The sequence below is a fragment of the Aotus nancymaae genome, unplaced genomic scaffold (assembly GCF_030222135.1).
Source record: "Aotus nancymaae isolate 86718 unplaced genomic scaffold, 86718_ANA_hifiasm-v0.15.2.pri h1tg000036l, whole genome shotgun sequence".
Classification (NCBI taxonomy): Eukaryota; Metazoa; Chordata; class Mammalia; order Primates; family Aotidae; genus Aotus; species Aotus nancymaae.
Window position 1 is genome coordinate 81,016,371 of NW_026988450.1, and position 18,775 is coordinate 81,035,145.

The 18,775-nt window shown below is 49.4% G+C and overlaps 1 protein-coding gene across 1 annotated transcript in view; it reads left to right on the forward strand.

Moving 5' to 3' along the window:
• Window positions 1–18,775, forward strand: part of TG (thyroglobulin) — a 275,160-nt gene that overhangs the window by 25,475 nt on the left and 230,910 nt on the right. Inside the window, exons 11-18 of the mRNA XM_064384611.1 lie at window positions 473–712; window positions 4,692–4,829; window positions 5,196–5,273; window positions 5,805–5,917; window positions 7,242–7,344; window positions 8,331–8,531; window positions 13,665–13,877; window positions 15,153–15,307. Coding sequence (XP_064240681.1) covers window positions 473–712; window positions 4,692–4,829; window positions 5,196–5,273; window positions 5,805–5,917; window positions 7,242–7,344; window positions 8,331–8,531; window positions 13,665–13,877; window positions 15,153–15,307 — 1,241 coding nt within the window. The remainder of the gene's footprint in view (window positions 1–472; window positions 713–4,691; window positions 4,830–5,195; window positions 5,274–5,804; window positions 5,918–7,241; window positions 7,345–8,330; window positions 8,532–13,664; window positions 13,878–15,152; window positions 15,308–18,775) is intronic.

Genomic DNA, 18,775 nt, shown 5'->3' on the forward strand with positions numbered 1-18,775 from the left:
TGTGTGTATGTGTATATGTATATATGTGGTGTGTGTGTATGTATATGTCATGTGTATGTGATCTGTATGTGTGTACTGTGTGTGTGGCGTGTGTGTGTGGTGTGTGTATGGTGTGTGAGGGTGATGTATGTGTGATGTTTATGTGTGTGGTGTGTATATGTGTGGCACATATGTATGTGTATATGTATGTATGTGGTTTGTGTGGATGTGTGGTGTGTATGTGATATGTGTGTACTGTGTGTGATGTGTGTGTGATGTATGTGTGTGTGTGGTGTGTTTGTGTGTGGTGTGTATGTGTGTGGTGTATTGTGTGTGGTGTGGGGGTGGTGTGTATATATGTGTGTGTTTATGTGTATGTGTGTGTGGTGTGTGTAAAGTGTAAGTATGTGTTTGAGGGCACACATGCCTCATGGGAATCAGAGGGAGTGCCACGTGGTGAGTGAGTCCATCTGCGATACTTTTATTCCCCTAGGTCCTGGCTCCTGTGAGGAAGCAAAGCTCCGCGTACTGCAGTTCATTAGGGAAACGGAAGAGATTGTCTCAGCTTCTAACAGTTCTCAGTTCCCTCTGGGGGAGAGTTTCCTGGTGGCCAAGGGAATCCAGCTGAGGAATGAAGACCTGGGCCTTCCTCCGCTCTTCTCGCCCCGGGAGGCTTTCTCGGAGCAGTTTCTGCGTGGGAGTGATTATGCCATTCGCCTGGCGGCTCAGTCTAGTGAGTGCTGTGCCCTTCAGCTTTCTTACTGCATTCCTTTGGAAAAGCAGGAGCTTCACTTTGTCTCTCCTCAGTGATCTTGAGGACTTTGTGGTTCGGCTTCCCGAGGCTGGTGGGTTCCTGGGAAGGAAAAGGCAAAGTGGTTTGGGGCACCAGTCAAAGCTGGAATGCTGGAGCATCTCTAAAATGCTCCCTAATTCTCCAGTGAATCTACCTTAGGGCCGGTTTCAGATGGTACCTGCAGCTCCCACAAAGCCAAGTATTCTTTTTAAAATGTGAGGGACCCAAGCCCTTGAATGCTTATATGACCCTGATGGCCTGCTCCAAAGCTTCCCTCCATTTCCAGGGATTCAGGAATATCTCACAGCGGGAGGGGAGAGGAACCCTCATTATTGAGGAACTATGACACATTGATCTCATCTGATCCTAAGAGTAGCTCCAAAAGGCATGAATTACTACCTGCACGTGACAGAGGCATAAGCTCAGGGAGCCTGCAGTCCTGTGGCCTATAATGACAGCCAAACAATATTCTTTTTTTTTTTTTTTTTTTTGAGATGGAATCTTGCTGTGTTGCCCAGGCTGAGAGCAGTGACACAATCATAGCCCAGCACAGTCTCAAACTCCTGGACTCAGGAATCTTCCCACCTCAACCACCCGAGTAGCTGGGACTACAGGTGTGCACCACCACACCCAGCTAATTTTTGCATTTTTAGTAGAGATGGGGGATTTCACTATGTTGGCCAGGCTGGTCTCGAACTCCTGACTTCAAGGGATCTGCCCGCCTTGGCCTCCCAAAGTGCTGCGATTACAGGTATGAGCCACAGCGCCTGGCCAGCTAAACAATATTCTAAACTTTGAGCAGGCACTTACTGTGCTAAGTAGATTGTCAGATCTTCACATTTAATCTAACATCTCCAGAAGAATGATGGTGGAGTCACTATCCACAACTCTTTGTAAATGGGGAAACTTGCCCGAGTTCACCCAGCTGATGACCAGTGGGCCTGGACAGAAAGCCCAGAGACCTGGTCCTCCAGCTCATCGTCTCAGCTCTCCTGTTCCCCGCCGGGCTGACTCCAGGTGTGGCTGAGGTCGGTGCCTAGCTCTGCCTCATCCTAGAGCCCTTGTTCTTCCTCCATGACCTCACAGCTGCTCCAGCAGGAGGGCAAGTCCCTTCCAAGTTTTCTCACTGACCCCGCTTCAACTTGACAAGGACAAATGGTTCATCTGCCTTTGAATCTTCCTCAGGATTCCCATCCCTTTCAAATGGTCTCAGCTGATTCCCTGTCTAGCCTTCCAGGCATGAGTCACCAAAGAGCAAAGCAATCCTCCCCTGACAACATCTGCTCCGAGTCAAAGAGAAGCCTTCCAGCAGGAGGGTATCTCCCTGCCTTCCCATCCACTCCAGGCATTCCAGGGTGTCTACCGCCAGCGTGGGATTGGGTCTCAGTGATCTTTGTTCTCCTAATATCACGTGACAGTCTCCCGAGTGCCATCATCGTTTCCTGCTTCTCTCTCCCACCAGACATCTCTTTTGGAGGACAAGGCACTGTGTCTTATTCTTCCTATATCCCTGGTGGGTGGCTCAGTGCTGACACCTACGAGGAGCTCAGCGGATGGTGGTTAACCATCCTTGTTCCTTCCTTCCTTCTTTCTCTCTTCCGTCCCCTCCCCTCACCCTATGCCCAGGCACTGCTTTTCTCTGTTCCTCAGAGACTTGGGGACTTCTGCTTTTGAGAAGAACCCTGTTGTTTTACATGTTTGTACAAAGACAGGATTTGAGGTAATCAAAGAGAGAAGTGGGATTGATGCTCCTTCAGTTGTGACCACTTTGGTCAGGGAGGAAAATGTCGAGAAAGGGGAGGGAACGTCACTCGTGCTGTCAGTGTTAGTCATTGAACGGCATGATGGCGTTTTCTTCAGAAGTTGAGCTGAGAAGTTCCTCTCCAAGTAGCCACATGCTCAGCTTTGCATGTCTGAGCCTGTAGAGAAAAGAGGAAGGGACCATACGGGGCCAGGCCTGGTCTTTTCCCTGAGAGTCTGGCGACTGGGGGCCCGGAACAAAGTGCTTTGGCCACTGGAACATGGCAGCCACGTCTGAGGGCCTAATGAGGGTGCTGGAGGCCACGGGGATAAATGGACGCAGCTTGGTGCTTGACGCCTATCAGCTCCTTTGATGTAAATATCACACTTGCCCTATTAGGTGAGTGTTAGACCCATTTCACAGATGAGGAAACAGGCCCAGAGAGGTTGGGCAACTTGCTCATGATCTCAGTTAGAAGGTGCAGCGCCAGGATGCAGCAGGAGGCCTAGCAGACTCCAGAACTCTGTCCACTGTAGGGGCTGCTTCAAAGGTGGGTCCTGCTGTCCCCAGATGGGCTCTGACTGTGAGTCGGTGGCATCCTACAGCTGCAGGCTCTCCTGTTTGGAGTAGGAAGCCTGTTTCTGAAAGCTGGGGAGTGGGGAGAACTGTCTCAATGGGCTGCAGGTGACTGCCCACAATACCGCCCCAGATGCAGCCGTTCTCCCTCCAGGATCCCGGTGAGGAACCCCAACCTGCCGCAGATGCCAGCAGGAGTGGAGAAAGAGCTCAGGCGACAGTTCACCGCCACCTGGGAGGAGGGCGGTGGTTGGGGCAAATCAGACTGGGCCTGGTAAGACCCGGACCAGGCTGATGTGTGTCCCACCCGCTGCCCACCCTTGCTTCTTCCTTTCCCCATCATGCATTCATTCACTTTTTTCCCAATCGGTTATTTCTTGAGTGCCTTCTATGAGCCAGTCACTCCACTATGTGCAAAATAAACACAAATCTCTGCACCAAAGAGCTTAAGTGTTAGGACAGAAGAGACAAATCTAACACAATAAATGAGTACACTAGGTACTATGTTGCTGGTGCGGAAAGCCATGCACAGAGCCCAGTCGGACAGGGACTGCCAGAGCTGAGGATAGGGTACAGTTTTATTAGTGGGGTGGCCAGTGGTTCATCATATAACCTCCCTCATTGAGCCTCTGTGTCCTCACCTGGTGTAAAAGTTCTGACTTCATAGAGCTGCTGTGAAGATCTGATACAATTTTGTGGATAACAAATTTTCAAAGCGGGTAAAGAACTAAACTGTAGGAGGTTGGCAGGGTAACCTACGAGGGCAGCTGACATCGATTGCCCTCTTGTGTTCCAAGGCCAACCCCTCCCCTTTCTGGCTGTGGGCCCTTGGTTAAGTTGTTTAATCCGCCTGTGTCTCAGTTTTCTCATCCATTAAATAGGATAACATGGGCCAGGCATGGTGGCTCATGCCTATAATCCTAGCACTTTGGGAGGCCGAGGCGGGTGGATCACAAGGTCAAGAGATCGAGACCATCCTGGTCAACATGGTGAAACCCTGTCTCTACTAAAAATACAAAAATTAGCTGGGCATGGTGGCACGCACCTGTGGTCCCAGCTACTTAGGAGGCTGAGGCAGGAGAATTGCTTGAACCCAGGAGGCGGAGGTTGCGGTGAGCCAAGATCGTGCCATTGCACTCCAGCCTGGGTAACAAGAGTGAAACTCCATCTCAAAAAAAAAAAAAAAAAAAAATAGGAAAACATGACATTTCTTCTAGGTTGCTGTGAGAATTAAATTAATTAAGGTATGTATTTGGGTAGTGCCTCGCACACAACATGAGTATAGAGCCTGTCTGTTATCTCTATTACCTCATGTGCCAAGACACTTCACTAACCTAATTATTTCTATCTGGAAGTTCTAGTAGCGGTCTACTGTCATATTCTTTCAAGCTTCAGCCTAAGTGTTATGCTTAAAGGACAATATGTTGAGTGCCTTCCCACTGTGCAAGAAGCCTCTGTAATACTGCGGGTTGAAATGTTTGTCAAATCAGTAAATAAGAAGGCCTCCTTATGTTGGAACCAGGACGTATGTGGTTGTTCTCAACATCAGAGCCCACACAGGGCAGGTGGTCATATTCTACTTTTCTCCTTCCCTGACTCCAGCCTTAAACTTCTATCAGAGTCGCCGCTTTTCTCTGGACGACTCTGCTGGAGCATCCGCCCGCCTGCGGTCAGGCCCCTACGTGCCACAGTGTGATGCGTTCGGAAGGTGGGAGCCCGTGCAGTGCTACGCCGGGACTGGTAAGGTGGCCAAGTGACAGCCCCTTTTTTTATTTTAGAGGACAGAACCCCACACTGGGAGGCAAGTGAGCTGGACTCTTAGGCTTCTCTTTAGCAGCTGGTGACAAATTCCTTAGCTTCTCTGACCTCCAGTTATCTTGCTTGTGTAACAGGAGCAGGAATTTCTAGCAGCCTGAAAGACAAGTGGGTGGTTGCTGGGGGCATCAGAGTGATCGTGGACAATGTCCAACTGGGGGTGTAGACTGGGGACAGCAGGCAACCAGGCTTGCACTGCTATGAGGGCACAGAAGGAAAGTTGTTTATGGGACACTCAGGGGCAAGTCCCCAGTGCGATTCCTGAATGTCCTCCCCTTGGCTGTTTTCCAGGGCACTGCTGGTGTGTAGATGAGAAAGGAGAGTTCGTCCCTGCCTCGCTGACTGCCCGCTCTCTGCAGATCCCACAGTGTAAGTGAAACCTGCAGAGCTCCCCTCCTGACCCGCCTTGGTGGGCATCACTCATCTAGTCAGCTGAGGCTGCTCAACCACTGGAGACTCCTTAGCCCTTCAGCCCGCTCCAGGTGAAGCCAGACACATTTTCCCAAGCCCCCAGGCCTGCAAGCTTGTGCTGACATTGGCCCTTCCTAGCTGATGCTCCCAGCTTTGCAGGTGGAGACTGATGAGGAAGCCCTGGTTCTCCTCCCTGTACGCCTGCTGGGCAGTTTCAGCCACTCCTGTAGTTTCAGCAACTGCCTCACATTGGAACCTGCAGTCCCAAGCCCTCTCCTGAGGCTCAGCCCTGTGAAATCCACAGTCCACTTGACATCTCAAAGCTGACATGTCCCACATGAATCTTTTTCCTCTGAGGTTCCACCTCTCTGTGAAGAGCACCTCCCTTTGCCTAGGCCCATGACCCTGAAACCTGGGGTCAGCCTGGGCTCCCCTCTTCCCCCTTGGCTCCCACGACCAGTCCTTTAAGAACACCTCTCTCTCCCACAGGCCCAACCACCTGTGAGAAATCTCGAAGCAGTGGGCTGCTTTCCAGTTGGAAACAGGCTAGATCCCAAGGAAACCCATCTCCAAAAGACCTGTTCATCCCAGCCTGCCTAGAGGTAAGGCTCTGGAAGCACAGGACTGGAGCCGGGACTTGCCCCTGTCCCCCGGTTGAAGATGATTTTTCTTTTTGTCAATACATTTGGCTTAGTTAAAAGCTCACGGAGTTCTCAGCTTGGGTGTTTGTCCAGGCCTGCTAGAACCTGGTTCTATGACCTTGGGCCATTTGCTGACTTTTTCTGTCTCCCAGTTTGTTTTGTTTAATCATAAGATCAGGCCATATTTTGTCCTAACTAATGCTAGAATTGTTTTGAGACTCCAAGGAAATATCTTTCATAAGAACTCTTTGAAAAATAAACAAAACACGCTATCATGATTTCCTAAAGGTGTCTTAGCCAAGGCCCTATGCTTGCTGCGCCTCGGGTTCCCAGCATACATGGAGGACAGCAGCCTCTGGCCCTCCCCGATTCCCAGGGTGACTGTAACAATTCATCATTCAGTGAAGTCCTGATGTAGAGCTCCTAGAGAAAGAATTTATGCCTGGAACTTACCCACTTACTTGTCAAGTGAGGGAAGTCTCTGGGCCTCAGTGTTCTTTTTCTGAAATAGGATGGTAGGAACACCATCACTCACTCTGCTCAGTCCAGGCACTTGGTGAGAAGCAGATGAAACAGCAGCATTGAAGCTCATGAAACTATACCGTGCTAAGCATAAGCTTCCTTATTGTTATTGTTAGGTACTGTAAACAGGGACCCACGTATGGATAGCTTCATAGAGAAATTAGTCAATGCCATTTAGTTTTTTATCTTGGCCGGAAAGCACCTGCTGCAGAAATGCAATTTTGCTTCAGCATCCTGGGCACTGATGCGCAGGGAGAAGGAGAGGCAGAAGCCACCGTATCCGATGGTAGGACAAGTGACTCTAGAGCAGAGGTGAGAGGTGCTCTGAGGTGCGGTTTGCAAGCCCAGTCCCTGTGGAGGACTGCAGTGCTTGTCAAATTCATTTCTAGAATTAGTGAGGCTGGTCCAGGAGTACGACGGGGCTTTGGGTCTAGATGGGTTTGGGCCGGGCCTGATTTGCCTCTCACCAGCTGTGAGGCATTGCCACACCACTTTCCCTTTCTGAGAGAGCCTCAGTTTTCCCCACCTGAAAGTGGGAGAATGGTGGTCCTTGCCTCATGAGGGTGTTGTAGCTGTCAATTAAATGATGCATGTAAAGGGCTGGGAACAGGAGAGCACCTCTCCCGACCCCCATGTCTTTCCATCTGGAGAAGCCATCATCAGTTGCTTTGGAAGGGACACTTTTGACATCTGCCAGCAGCAGGTTGGCCACTAGAGCCTCTTGCCTGCAGCAGTGACTGATGTGACCTCGGCTTTGTCTCAGACAGGAGAGTATGCCAGGCTGCAGGCATCGGAGGCTGGCACCTGGTGTGTGGACTGTGCATCAGGAGAAGAGTTGCTGCCTGCCTTGAACAGCAGTGCCCAGTGTGAGTGGCAGCCCCTCCCGACACCGCTTTTCACCTCTCCTGTGGGGCACTGAGCCTGGAGTCCGAAAAGCTGCCTTCATGTACCAGCTCTGCCTCTCCCATAGCTGTGGGGGTGCAGCTGCTGACCTCACTATGCCTCAGTTTTCTCATCTGTGAAATAGGGCAATATTCTCCCACCTCTGCAGGTTCTTGGGAGAAGCAAACGTGGTAGAGAGCAGGCTGTGCCTTGTGTCTGAGAAATGCAAACCAGCACTGGTCACCGTCAAAGGGGGCCCTGGGCCTTTGGAGAGCTGGCTGGATGTGCAGCTCTTCAATCTGGTTTCCACAGTGAATCCATCTTTAATGTGCAGATGTCCCTCTTCTGCCTGAACACAGTAATGCTCCCATCATCCTTGGGGCTGTGCTCGAGCTCCCTGGCATGGCTTGAGGGCCCTGCGCCTCTGGCTCCCATGTGTCTTCTTTGGCTTCTCTTTCTTCTCCATCAGTCATGCTTCAGGGTGAAGTTGTGATAAATTCTGGTCAGACTTTTGAAAAAGGAAGACACTTTCTTCCACCTGGGCCTTCATGCGTTCTGGCGGTGCCACCTGCAATATGTCCACCTATCCCCTCCCCACCCCCACCTGACAAATTCTTGCTTAGACCATACATCTGTCCCTCCAGGAAGCCTCTTCTCACCTCTGTCTTCTTCCGTAGGCTCCTACACTGCACTATTGTTGCCTTTATTTCACAGAATTGTACCTGTTCACGTACTTGTTGAATCTCCTTTAAGACTCTAAGCTGCTTGAGGGCAGGCAGTGGTGGGGAGAGAGTACAGAGCTGAGCCAGGCCTGGTTTTTGCCTTGTCATTTAACCTCCTGGTGGGGAGGCAGCCCCATGCCCCTGGAATGCCCTGCAGGCAGGTGGGCTGAGGGTGGCCGTGGGTGGTGGGCATCCAAGCCGGGAGTGGGAGCTGGGTGCCCCGTTCATCTGGCTTGTCTCTGTGTCAGGCCCAAGCCTCTGCAATGTGCTCAAGAATGGAGTCCTCTCCAGGAGAATCGGCCCAGGCTATGTCCCGGCCTGTGGGCCAGAGGACGGGGGCTTTTTCCCAGTGCAATGCAACCAGGCCCAGGGCAGCTGCTGGTGTGTCATGGACAGTGGAGAGGAGGTGCCCGGGACGCGCGTGGCCGGGAGCCAGCCCACCTGTGAGAGTAAGTCATAAACCCCTGGGGGAACCACAGGGCCTGCATGTCTGTTCTTTGATCCAGACGGGGTGAAGTTCTAGAGAAGCTGGGAAGGCGGGGGTGGGAGGGGAGACAGGAAGCGCGGGAGGAACCTAGCTGTGGTTGTGTTCCATCACATGAAAACTTACGTCTGCTTCCTGAAGATGCTCCTGCTGGGAACTGAAGTCAGAAAGAGCCTGGGCAGGGAACCTCTGGAATTGGCACCTCAAGAAGCTTGGGGGCTATCCTGCTCAGGGCTTTGGTGTCTGATTCTCTGTGTCCTCAGATGGGGAGAAGGACCGTGTTTGCAGGATCTCAGTGTGATGGTTCCATCCTTACTGGGGCACTTGAGGAATCTGTGGAGATGTTGACTTGTTTATTTTTATTTCTATTTTAAAAAATTGAGTGAATGTCAAGTATTGAAATATATATCACATGAATATATAGAATATTGTACTATATTGTTAAATATTAAAATATATTATAATTTTTTAACCTTTTATTTCTCTAACAATCTCAAGTCACAGGACATTACAGTCATTTTTAAATTTGTGTAAATAGGTGGGTTAGACTAGCTGTGAATTTCTTTTCAGGGCAGGACATGGAGATGTTACAAAACACTTATTACAAATTGGGGTGGCGGGTCTGGCAAAGTTGCAGAATACTGTGCTACATGATTCTGAGTCTGCTGCAATTACCTTTCTTTTGATGTTCTTATTCTTTCATTATTTTTATTTTCTAATCTCTAAGCAACATTTTGGAATTGCAGGGAAATTTAATTAGATCAAGTGATACTTCTGGTTGATATTTGTAAAGAGATGGGAGTAGCCTCAGAAGCAGGGGTGGGAGGGAAGAGTCCTGCTCTCTCTGCAGGGGCTGCTTTCCAGTTTTGTCCATATTCCCTCGTGCCCTGACCCTGTACTGTGCCCAAGGCTCTCACCACACATCATTTCCTTCAAGTCCTGTTTTGCTCCCCTCCACACCGGCCCTGCGTCATCTGTATCTTTGCAACCCTCAGCAGCTGTCACCATGTGGGATAGGGATACACAGCAGGTGCTCCATGGTTATGTATGCGTGCAACTGCCTGCCCTGTGCTTCCAAAATAGGGAGAGAAGTGAAGGGTCCACCTTAAGTCAGACACAATCAGACACAGACCTGGGTCTCAGTACAGATCATCTAGGAGTGGTCTGCACTGAGACCCAGGACACACACTGGTGTGGCTTCCTCCAGGAACAGGTCTGGGGCACAATTCCTTTAGTGCTTAGGAAGACTCACCACGTAGAAATCCATGATATGGCTCATGTGTACAGAGATTACCTGTTCAAAGCTACTTTTCACATCCCTTATCCCATTTTTGCCTTCCAACAATGCAGGGGAATAGATGGAGCTCTCCTAGCTCCCCATTTTTCAGATGGAAAAACTGAGGCTCAGAGAGGTTCATGAGCATGTCCAAAGTCACACAGTTAGCAAATGGAACAGCCAAGATTTAACTTGGAGTCCTGCTGATGAAACCCTGTGCTGTACAGATGTAAGGGCTTTAGAAGAAAACAGGCAGAAGGTTCCAGAAGGTCATTTAGTGACCTTGTTGAATGAAGAAAGAAATAAGATAAATATGTCCAGAGGAAGAGCTTTGGCCTCCTCTCCTTATAGGGGAATAGTTCTTCATTGGCTGAATTGTTTTCAAGGCTGGGGAGCTAACATTTGTAAGGACTTCATTGTGGGTTTGATGGTTGGGTAGGTGCTCACCTGCTGTTCTAACCCCACTGGCTGGTGGGATTGGGCTGGAAGTCTAGGAAGATCCCTGATTCTTGCGAGGCCTGGCAAGCCACTCTTGCCTCATGCAGGTGCAGACGGAATGGACGGTGGTGGGAACAGTAAGCACTGGCCTCTTCGATTCAACAGCAGGGCAAGGGAGTTTGGGAAAAGCTGAGAGATTTAATATAGGTGGTAATTTGGGACATTGCCCAGGTTCCCTGAGAGTCTTAAAGTGACCAGGCTCCTGGTCATATGATCAGGAACCAAGAAACACCATTCATTTAAACACAGGAGAGTGGAATAGTCCTGGGGTCTTGGAGCTGAGGTCGGAGGCTGGCCATGCTCAATACACTGCGAAGATGGCGTTAACATGAGACACCCAAAGCCTCTTCTTGCTGACTCGCTGCAGAGCATGATAGAGAGTCAGGGGGCTGACAGACAGACTTGAATGGCAGCTCCACCACTCACTTACCAGGTGACCTTGGACTGGTCCCCCCTCACCTCTGTGGACCCCAGTGTCTCAATCTGTAAAATAAGAAAGGAGAATAAAATCTCTGTAAACTGTTGAGCACTGGAATTACTAATACACTAATAAATGCATATTATTACTATTTTTGCTGGTATTACTTAGGGACAGGACTAGAAAAGACACCAAGTTGCCTCTGTCTGCATCCAATGTCATATTCATGGAAAATGCTGCCTCCTCCGCTGGGCATTAGCCTGGTAGCTCAGAGCACAGCATTTCCTGCTGTCGGGCTCTGGATGGGAAGTCAAGCTCTCTAGACTTCCAGGGCCTCACCTGTGAGATGTGGCTGGTAGCAGTCCTGCCCCACAAAGTTGCCGTGAAGATGGAGTCAGTGCCTGAGAGACCCCTGGGCAGCCCCGGTGTGCAGAAGACAGGCAGTGCTCACAAGCTCTTGGAAGATGGCAGGTGGAAGCGAGCAGGTCTGGCTTTTAGTCCAATCACTAACACATGTCCCCAGGCGAGCCACTTAGCTCCTTTCAGACTCCATTTTCCTCATCTCTAAAATAGCAGTAAGGACTCCCAGTGGTATAATTTTGGAAGGATTGCTTGACGTTAAAGATGTAAAGCATCCTCTCTGGGGCTGCACCCACGGGGGGTATTCAGGTAATTCTCATTTCTGTACTTCTTCCTTCTCTCCTTAGCCACTCCTCCCTGGCTGTGGGGGCCAACTGGGTTGTACCATAGCCGGGGAGTCACTCATTTCAATGACACAGGGAATAAGGCTGTGGGAAAACAGGTCTGCGGGGGAGGGTAGGAACCCTGGCAAGAGAAGCCCCAATGTCCTGGGTGATGTTTGTGGCCCCAGGAGGAAAACCTCTTCTTAGCCAAATCAGATCACTCACTGGCCCACTTCCAAAATGCAAGGGAAGGTTAAAAAAAAAAAGAACAGAAAAAACACAGGTGCAGATCATTCCTATGGGATAAGAGGGGAAACCTGTATTCACTGAGATGGGAAGGATGCTTACACGCTCATTGACACCCCATATACACACGTGCGTCTAGCACACTGGTAGAGGATGTAGATTCCAGGGCAAAGATAATGGAGTTGGAATCCTAGTTTTTCTGTTTACTGGCTGTCTGATCACAGAGGAGGCATTCACCCTCTGTGTGCCCCAGTATTGGCATCTGTATAGGGATAATGGGACCTATCCCATAGGGTTGGGGAACGTTGTATGAAATGTTATTAGTCAAGCTCTTAATGGTGTAGCTGGCACATACTCCACATCCCCTAGTAGTTTAATAAGCAAATATTGAAATAAATATTCATAAATTATTAATTAATAATTTCAATAAATATTCCCACTAGGAGGTAGGTGTTATGGCCATCTTCATCACTTTATGGGTGAGGAAACTGTCACAGAGAAGTTAATTACTTGTGCTAGGACCCTGAACTAGTGAATAATAGGGCCAGGACTCACAACCTTTAGGCTGACTCAGAGTCATAGCTGGACTCTTGCTGTCCCACTTACACTCGGGACTTGGTGAGAGACGACTCAAGAAGCCCACTGCAAATCGCAGTGCAAAATCTTGACCAGGGACCATTCTTATCACAAAGAAAGCCCAGATTGGGTTCTGGAAATCAAAATAGATCATTCTTCTTCTTTGAAGCCCCTGAACACCCTCATATTCCTTATAGATTGCAGATTTTCAAGCATATACTGGTCAAAAGACTATGCCTGAGTCTGATAATGAACTAAATCTCTAATTGGTGTGAAATTGTCACACTAAGTCTGTTTGCTCTTTGATTTACTCATTTTCCCATTTACTTAGCTCATATTCATTGAGCTGTGTCTGGGGCAGCTGTGTGCCGTGGTCTGAGTGAACAGAGGACAGGTGCACTCTCTTTCCCTGTGGACTTAACCCAGTGGGGAGACCAAGTGCCACTGATTAGAGGTTCTAACAATCACCAAAAGGAAGGTCTACACCTGGTGGCCTGGGAATTCAAAAAAAAACTAAACCTGCCTGGGAGAACCATGAAAGTGTTAGAAAACGGAACTTGTTGAGTTGATATTTGAGGGTCAAAAAGAAATCTTCCAGACAGGCGCAGGCAGAGGGAAGGCTTGGAGATGTGTTCAGGGAGTATTAGATATTCCTGGAAGCATCAGGGAACTGAGGAGATGCGAGTGAAGAGAGGAAGCCAGGTTCAGCCTGCACACGAGGGAGTTGAGAGCTGATATTCGGCTCTGGCACGATTTCTCTGCCAGCAGTGGGGACTGGGTGGGACATGGGAGCAGAAAGGCAGGAGGTGAGGGCTAAACTCAGACACCCGGCAAAGAGCATTTGCTGGCAGTTCAGGCGGAAGATGAAGGATGTCTAACGACGGAGGTGGCGATGCGAACAAAGAGACGTGGAGCAGGTATGAGCCGTGACCAAGACAGAGGAGATGCACCCTGCAGGAAGGCCACCAGGTTGCTGGCGTGGGACGGCTGGGTGGCTGGCAGTGCTGCTCCCTGTGGCTGGGGCACTGAAGCAGCGGCAGGTTTGGTAGCAGATACTAAGTTCAGGCCTGGATGGTGGGCTTTGAGGTGAAGAGACCAGGTGAATTAATTGGCTTTAGAGAAGAGAAAAAGCTCAAGAGTGCCTGAGCTGGACATGAAGCTACAAGAGGCATTCGTGCTTAGGTGTCTGTTAAAACTGAGAGCGGATGGGCTCATCCAAGTAGTGGGCAGCGCAGAGAGGAGGGGAGCAGGCCCAGGCCCGGGCCTGAGAGTTTGACAGGTCCAGGGAAGGGGAGAGCAGGAGGGCCCAGTGTGAGTGAGAAGGAGACACCCACAACTAGGTGGTTCAGCCCTCCCGAGGCTGGGCAGGTGCCCACCACAGCTCCGCTTTCCTCCTCCTAGGCCCGCGATGTCCGTTGCCGTTCAACGTGTCAGAGGTGGTTGGTGGAACAATCCTGTGTGAGACCATCTCGGGCCCCACAGGGGCTGTCATCCAGCAGTGCCAGTTGCTGTGCCGCCAGGGCTCCCGGAGTGTGTTTCCACTGGGGCCACTGATATGTAGCCTGGAGAGCGGACGCTGGGAGTCACAGCCACCTCAGCCCCGGGCCTGCCAACGTGAGTGGCCTCAGGGCATCTGTCCTGCACCCCGCTCCCTCTCAGGGCTAGGGCTGGGACCAAGATGTGGAGGCATGGCTATTCCATTTCCCCACCCAAATGTAGTGTGTTCATGGTAAGCCAGACGGCACCAAGAGGTGAGAGACAGTCCCAGGGAGCATTGTCTTCTAGAAGAAGCAGATGGACTTCACAGACCCCTGGAGTTCGGCTTTCTATGTGCCTTCTCTGGAACCATCTGCTCCTTGAGAGAATTGCCATCCTTCCAACCTTCTTGGGATACTTGGCAGGAAAAATACTGGGCAGGTCGGTGCTCTGACAGCTGTATAGGTGGCTGTGCCATGCTCAGAGCTGCTCTGAACCTCTGAGTGACCCTGCCCCAGCAGCATCTCCTCATGACCACCTGGACTTCCAGGGCTAATGCCAGGCTTAGCAGGGAGCCCTGGACTCTGCGCCAGGTCCGGCATCAGTCCTGATTGCTGGGACACGTGCCCTGTGTAAGTTTCGGCTCTCTTTCCCAGTGCCCTGAGCAGAACTTCTTTAGCCTCATCACACACTGAACCCACTCTGGGACCTGGCACTTGGTCCACCCAGTGCAATGGGAAGGGCATCTGGGAGAGAGACCAAGATCCTGGGACTGTCACACGGCTCTGGGTGGATGCCAGAGTGTCAAGGAGAGCATTTGTTGCAAAGCACTCTGGGATATAGAGGGTCCCCATCCAGAAAATTCAAAATGTGATTTGGGTAAGTAAGTGGCCTGCCACTTTGGCTATGCTGAAATCAAGACCAAGATGGTCAAAACTGATCTTACAGCAAAGGACTTTGGGGAAAAGAGGCACAAAGCTTGAGCTCCTGAAGTTGAATGCAGGCTGCTGTGCATGATTGTTCAGGTTGTGTACTGAACAACCTTAGAGAATGGCATTCATTCCCATGATCTGTGGTGTCTATTCTTAACCTGAAAAACCAGATAGCATGGCCATGTCTATGTGCAAGATGGCATGGAAGATTTTCCAAGGAGGATGTCCAAGACCCCAAAATATCAAGCACCCTGGTTTGCAGGATGAGGTAGTACTGAGCTCGCTGTGAGGGTGCTCAGTAAGTTCAGAGACAAGCCATTATGCTGGAAAGTTCTTAGACTCGGGATGACAATGCAAAATGTCAGTGCTTGTGTTTCAAGCTAAATGAGGAAGGGTCAGTTTTTGCAGAGGAAAACCCAAACAAAGAAAAGAACTCCACAGTCCTGTCGCCTCTGTCTGCTGACCTGGTGCTTGCCTGCAGGGCCCCAGCTGTGGCAGACCATCCAGACCCAAGGGCACTTTCAGCTCCAGCTCCCGCCGGGCAAGATGTGCAGTGCCGACTATGCGGGTTTGCTGCAGGCTTTCCAGGTCTTCATGTTGGATGAGCTGACCGCCCGTGGCTTCTGCCAGATCCAGGTACGTGCCTGACCTTTCCCACAGTGAGGGCTAGGACTGAACTCAGGGTTACTGTGTCAGAGAACCTGAGGGCTCACATGAACCTGAGGGTTTGAGTTCACCCCTCACTATTTTATCAGTGTGCAAACTGATACCCAGAAATGGGAAGTAGTTTGGCCAAGGTTAATTACACAGCAGCAGAGGCAGAATCCATACCCATCTCATCATTGACCATTCTTTCTACATAAAGATCTCAAACATTTACTGAGCACTTAATATGGGCATCATTTGGTATAAATTAGCTAATGCAATCCACATAGGGACTTTGTCATTATTGCTATTGTGTAGATGAGGAAAATGAAGACCAGAGAGCTAAAAGAATTGTTCCAGAGTCATACAACCAGGAGAAGGTAGGGCCAGGCTGTCTGACTTGATCACAGAACTGTGACCACCATGTAGTACCTCCACCATCCATAGAGAAAGAGCTTGGGAACATGGGGCAGGAAGGCTAAAACCTCAGTGTGCTCTGCGCACCACAGCATTAGATGTGCTTCTAGACAAACCTGAGAGGAGGCATTATGGATCCTTCCTGGAAGAAGAATATTGCATGCCACCTGGAAAGGCATCCCACCATATATAGTAGAGTTTTTCAGCTGTGTAATATTCAAGGGCTTTGGTTATTTGAGTCATAAGTGTTTAGAGAAGGAGTCTTTAAAGGTTACTCCATTAAATAAATCATTTTTCTGCTCAAAGTTTGCTAAATCATCAGAGCAACTCAGTTTTGGGACTTCATGTTAAGAATTTTGGAGAACATTAGGGTTGAGTTCATGTAAATTATTTTAAAAAGTAAAAAAAGAAGTTTAGAGAACATACTTTTTTTTACAAAACAATACACAGAGGTTACTGATATTAAAACAAATAGAGGCGTGAGTAGACTTTGTCTTTTTATTCAAGGAAATACACTCACAGTGACAGTGTCAGTGATGCTTATTAATTATTGGGTGCTGTGTTTGTGGTACCAGGCTAGAAGCTCTACATTCCTTACCTCTAATCATCACAGCACCTGTTTGGTGGGTAGAAGTAGCCTTCAATTCATAGGTAAATTAACTAAAGACATTGGGTGAATAAGTTGTCCAAGATTTCTCATCCCTTAATAAGTCCAGGTCTGTGTACACCATGTTTATGCATTCATTCATTCTTACATTTAACAAATATTTAAGTGCCTATTACAGGCTAGGCATGTACTTAGGCACTAAGGTAAATTATCGAAGGTAAATAAAGCCAATACTAGTTAAAGTGGTCGGGACAGATTTTAATCAGAATATATTATTACAGTGGGGAAAAGAGTTCAGCATGAACTGGACTCAACTTCAATTTGTAGAGAAGTGACTGGGCATTTTAAAAGGAGAATGAGGGGACAGGGAAGGGGTAAGCAGGGGTTCAGTAGAGTCAGGAAAGTGAAAAATGAACAACAACAACAGCAAAACAGGAAAGGGAGCTAGTCCATGTGATGTGAGACCCATCTGGGTTTGCTAACTGGTGCTATTGCCACCTCCCGCAGAGGCTAGAGGCAGGTGCCCCATCTTCAAGTGTTTGCTGGAACAAATAATGAATTCTCTTGGCAGCCTTGAGTTTTCTAGGCAGGCGTTTTAAGAGGGGCTAGGGTCATTCCAGGGGTGTGGCCTTGAACAGTTTAAAACAATATTAGTGCTTATTCAAGTCTTTTAAAGTCAAGGCTGAGGTCTAGTAAGAGGGCTCAGAGGAGCCTGGCTAGAATTTGGTTCACGACAGTCTTCAGGATGCAGCAGTGAATGAGATCACCTCTTCGTTCCCTGGGGGAGATGACATTAAGCAAGTACCTGTCAGGTAAGGGTAAGAGCTAAGAGCGGAAATAAAGCAGGTCGGGCCTTGGAGAGGGAAGATGGTGAGATGAGAGGGGTTTTAGATAGAAAGGTCAGGAAGGGGCCTCCAAGCAGTGCTATTGGGAGGGATAGGAGTGAGGTAAAGCTGAGGACCTATGAGTTCTGGGGGAAAGGGACCCCTGCAGAGGAAATAGAAGGTCAGAGCTTCTGTGATGGGCACATACTTAGTGTGACCCATAAAACTGAAGGGACCATTATGGGTAGGCACAGCAGAAGAGAGAACTGTGAGTTGGGGTGTGCATGTTGAAAATGGCTCAAGGCCTTGTTGGCTGTGGCCAGGATGGTGAGTTTTACTCTGCATACGATGGGACATCACTGGAGTTGAGAAAGTGACAGGATGCTGAGAGTTTTACAGTTTTCTCCAGCCTGGGGCCAGGCAGTAGTGCCGAACATGAGAAACAGCCGGAATCCTGACATGGTGGGGCCACAGAGCCCACAGGACTGGGCAGTAGGTGATATGTTGTGGGAAGATAGAAGTGTTGAGGATGATTAAGGTTTTAGCTGCAGGGAATGACTGAAGACATGTGTTTCCAACATGGGGAAATTAAACCTCATGCAGAAAGGAGTCAAATGTGCTGGAATCCAGGGGATTGGAGAGCTGAGGACCATACTGAAGACAGAGATAGGGTCAGGAGGAAGCTGAGCAGGGACCTAGTCCTAAGGGCTTTCTAAACAAGGTGTCAGGGTATGACCATGAGACAGAGAGCTTCTAAGGTCAAGGAGGAGAGGACCCTATTCTTCAGAAGTAGGAGACAATACATAGACTTCCAGGTCAGGTGGATCTGGGTCCAAACCTTGGCTCCAGCACTCCTACCGGGGTGACCTGCGCCTTTCCTAGGCTTGGCAAGCCTCAGTCAATCATCTGTAAAATGGGGCTAGGAGAACCCACCTTGGAGGGTCTGGTTAAGTGAGCTGACATACAGACCCAGAGCTTTTTCTCTTTACCCTCTTCTGAGAGCTATAAAGTTCTGGGGTTAGTGGAGTTGTGAATCGCGGCTCTACCACCTACTGGCAGTGGGACCTTAGGCAGTTTATCAGCCTCTCAGAGGCAAATTCTCTATCTGTAATGTGGGGTAATAAGAGTCTCAACTCTGTAGACTTGTTTTGGAGATTAAACTAGCTAATATATTTCAAGCACTTCACACAGGGCCTCATGAATAAAATATGTTCAAAAATCATGCCACAGTGCCTTCTGAGAATACTAAGCCCCTGGCACACAGCAGGATTTCATTAAATGACAACTATATGAGCACTCACGCCACTTTCTCACCTTCACTGGGGGTGTGGCACTGGGTGTGGCACACAGTAAGGTCTGGGAGCCAGGGCTGTTGGTATGGATGGCACGCTCACATTCAGCCTCTGTATGCATTGGCCACCTGGGGCTGGCTTTCAGGGCACTGTCTGCATTCTGAAGAAGGGAGTTGAGGCCTTTTGTGGTGAAGCCTGAAGGCCAGGGCCACATCAACTCTAAATTACTCATTGGTGATGGAGTTCACTTTCCTTCTAGAACCCTCTATTCACTCTCTAGGCACCCAAGCTTTTGATAAACTGACCTCCCTTTGGACTT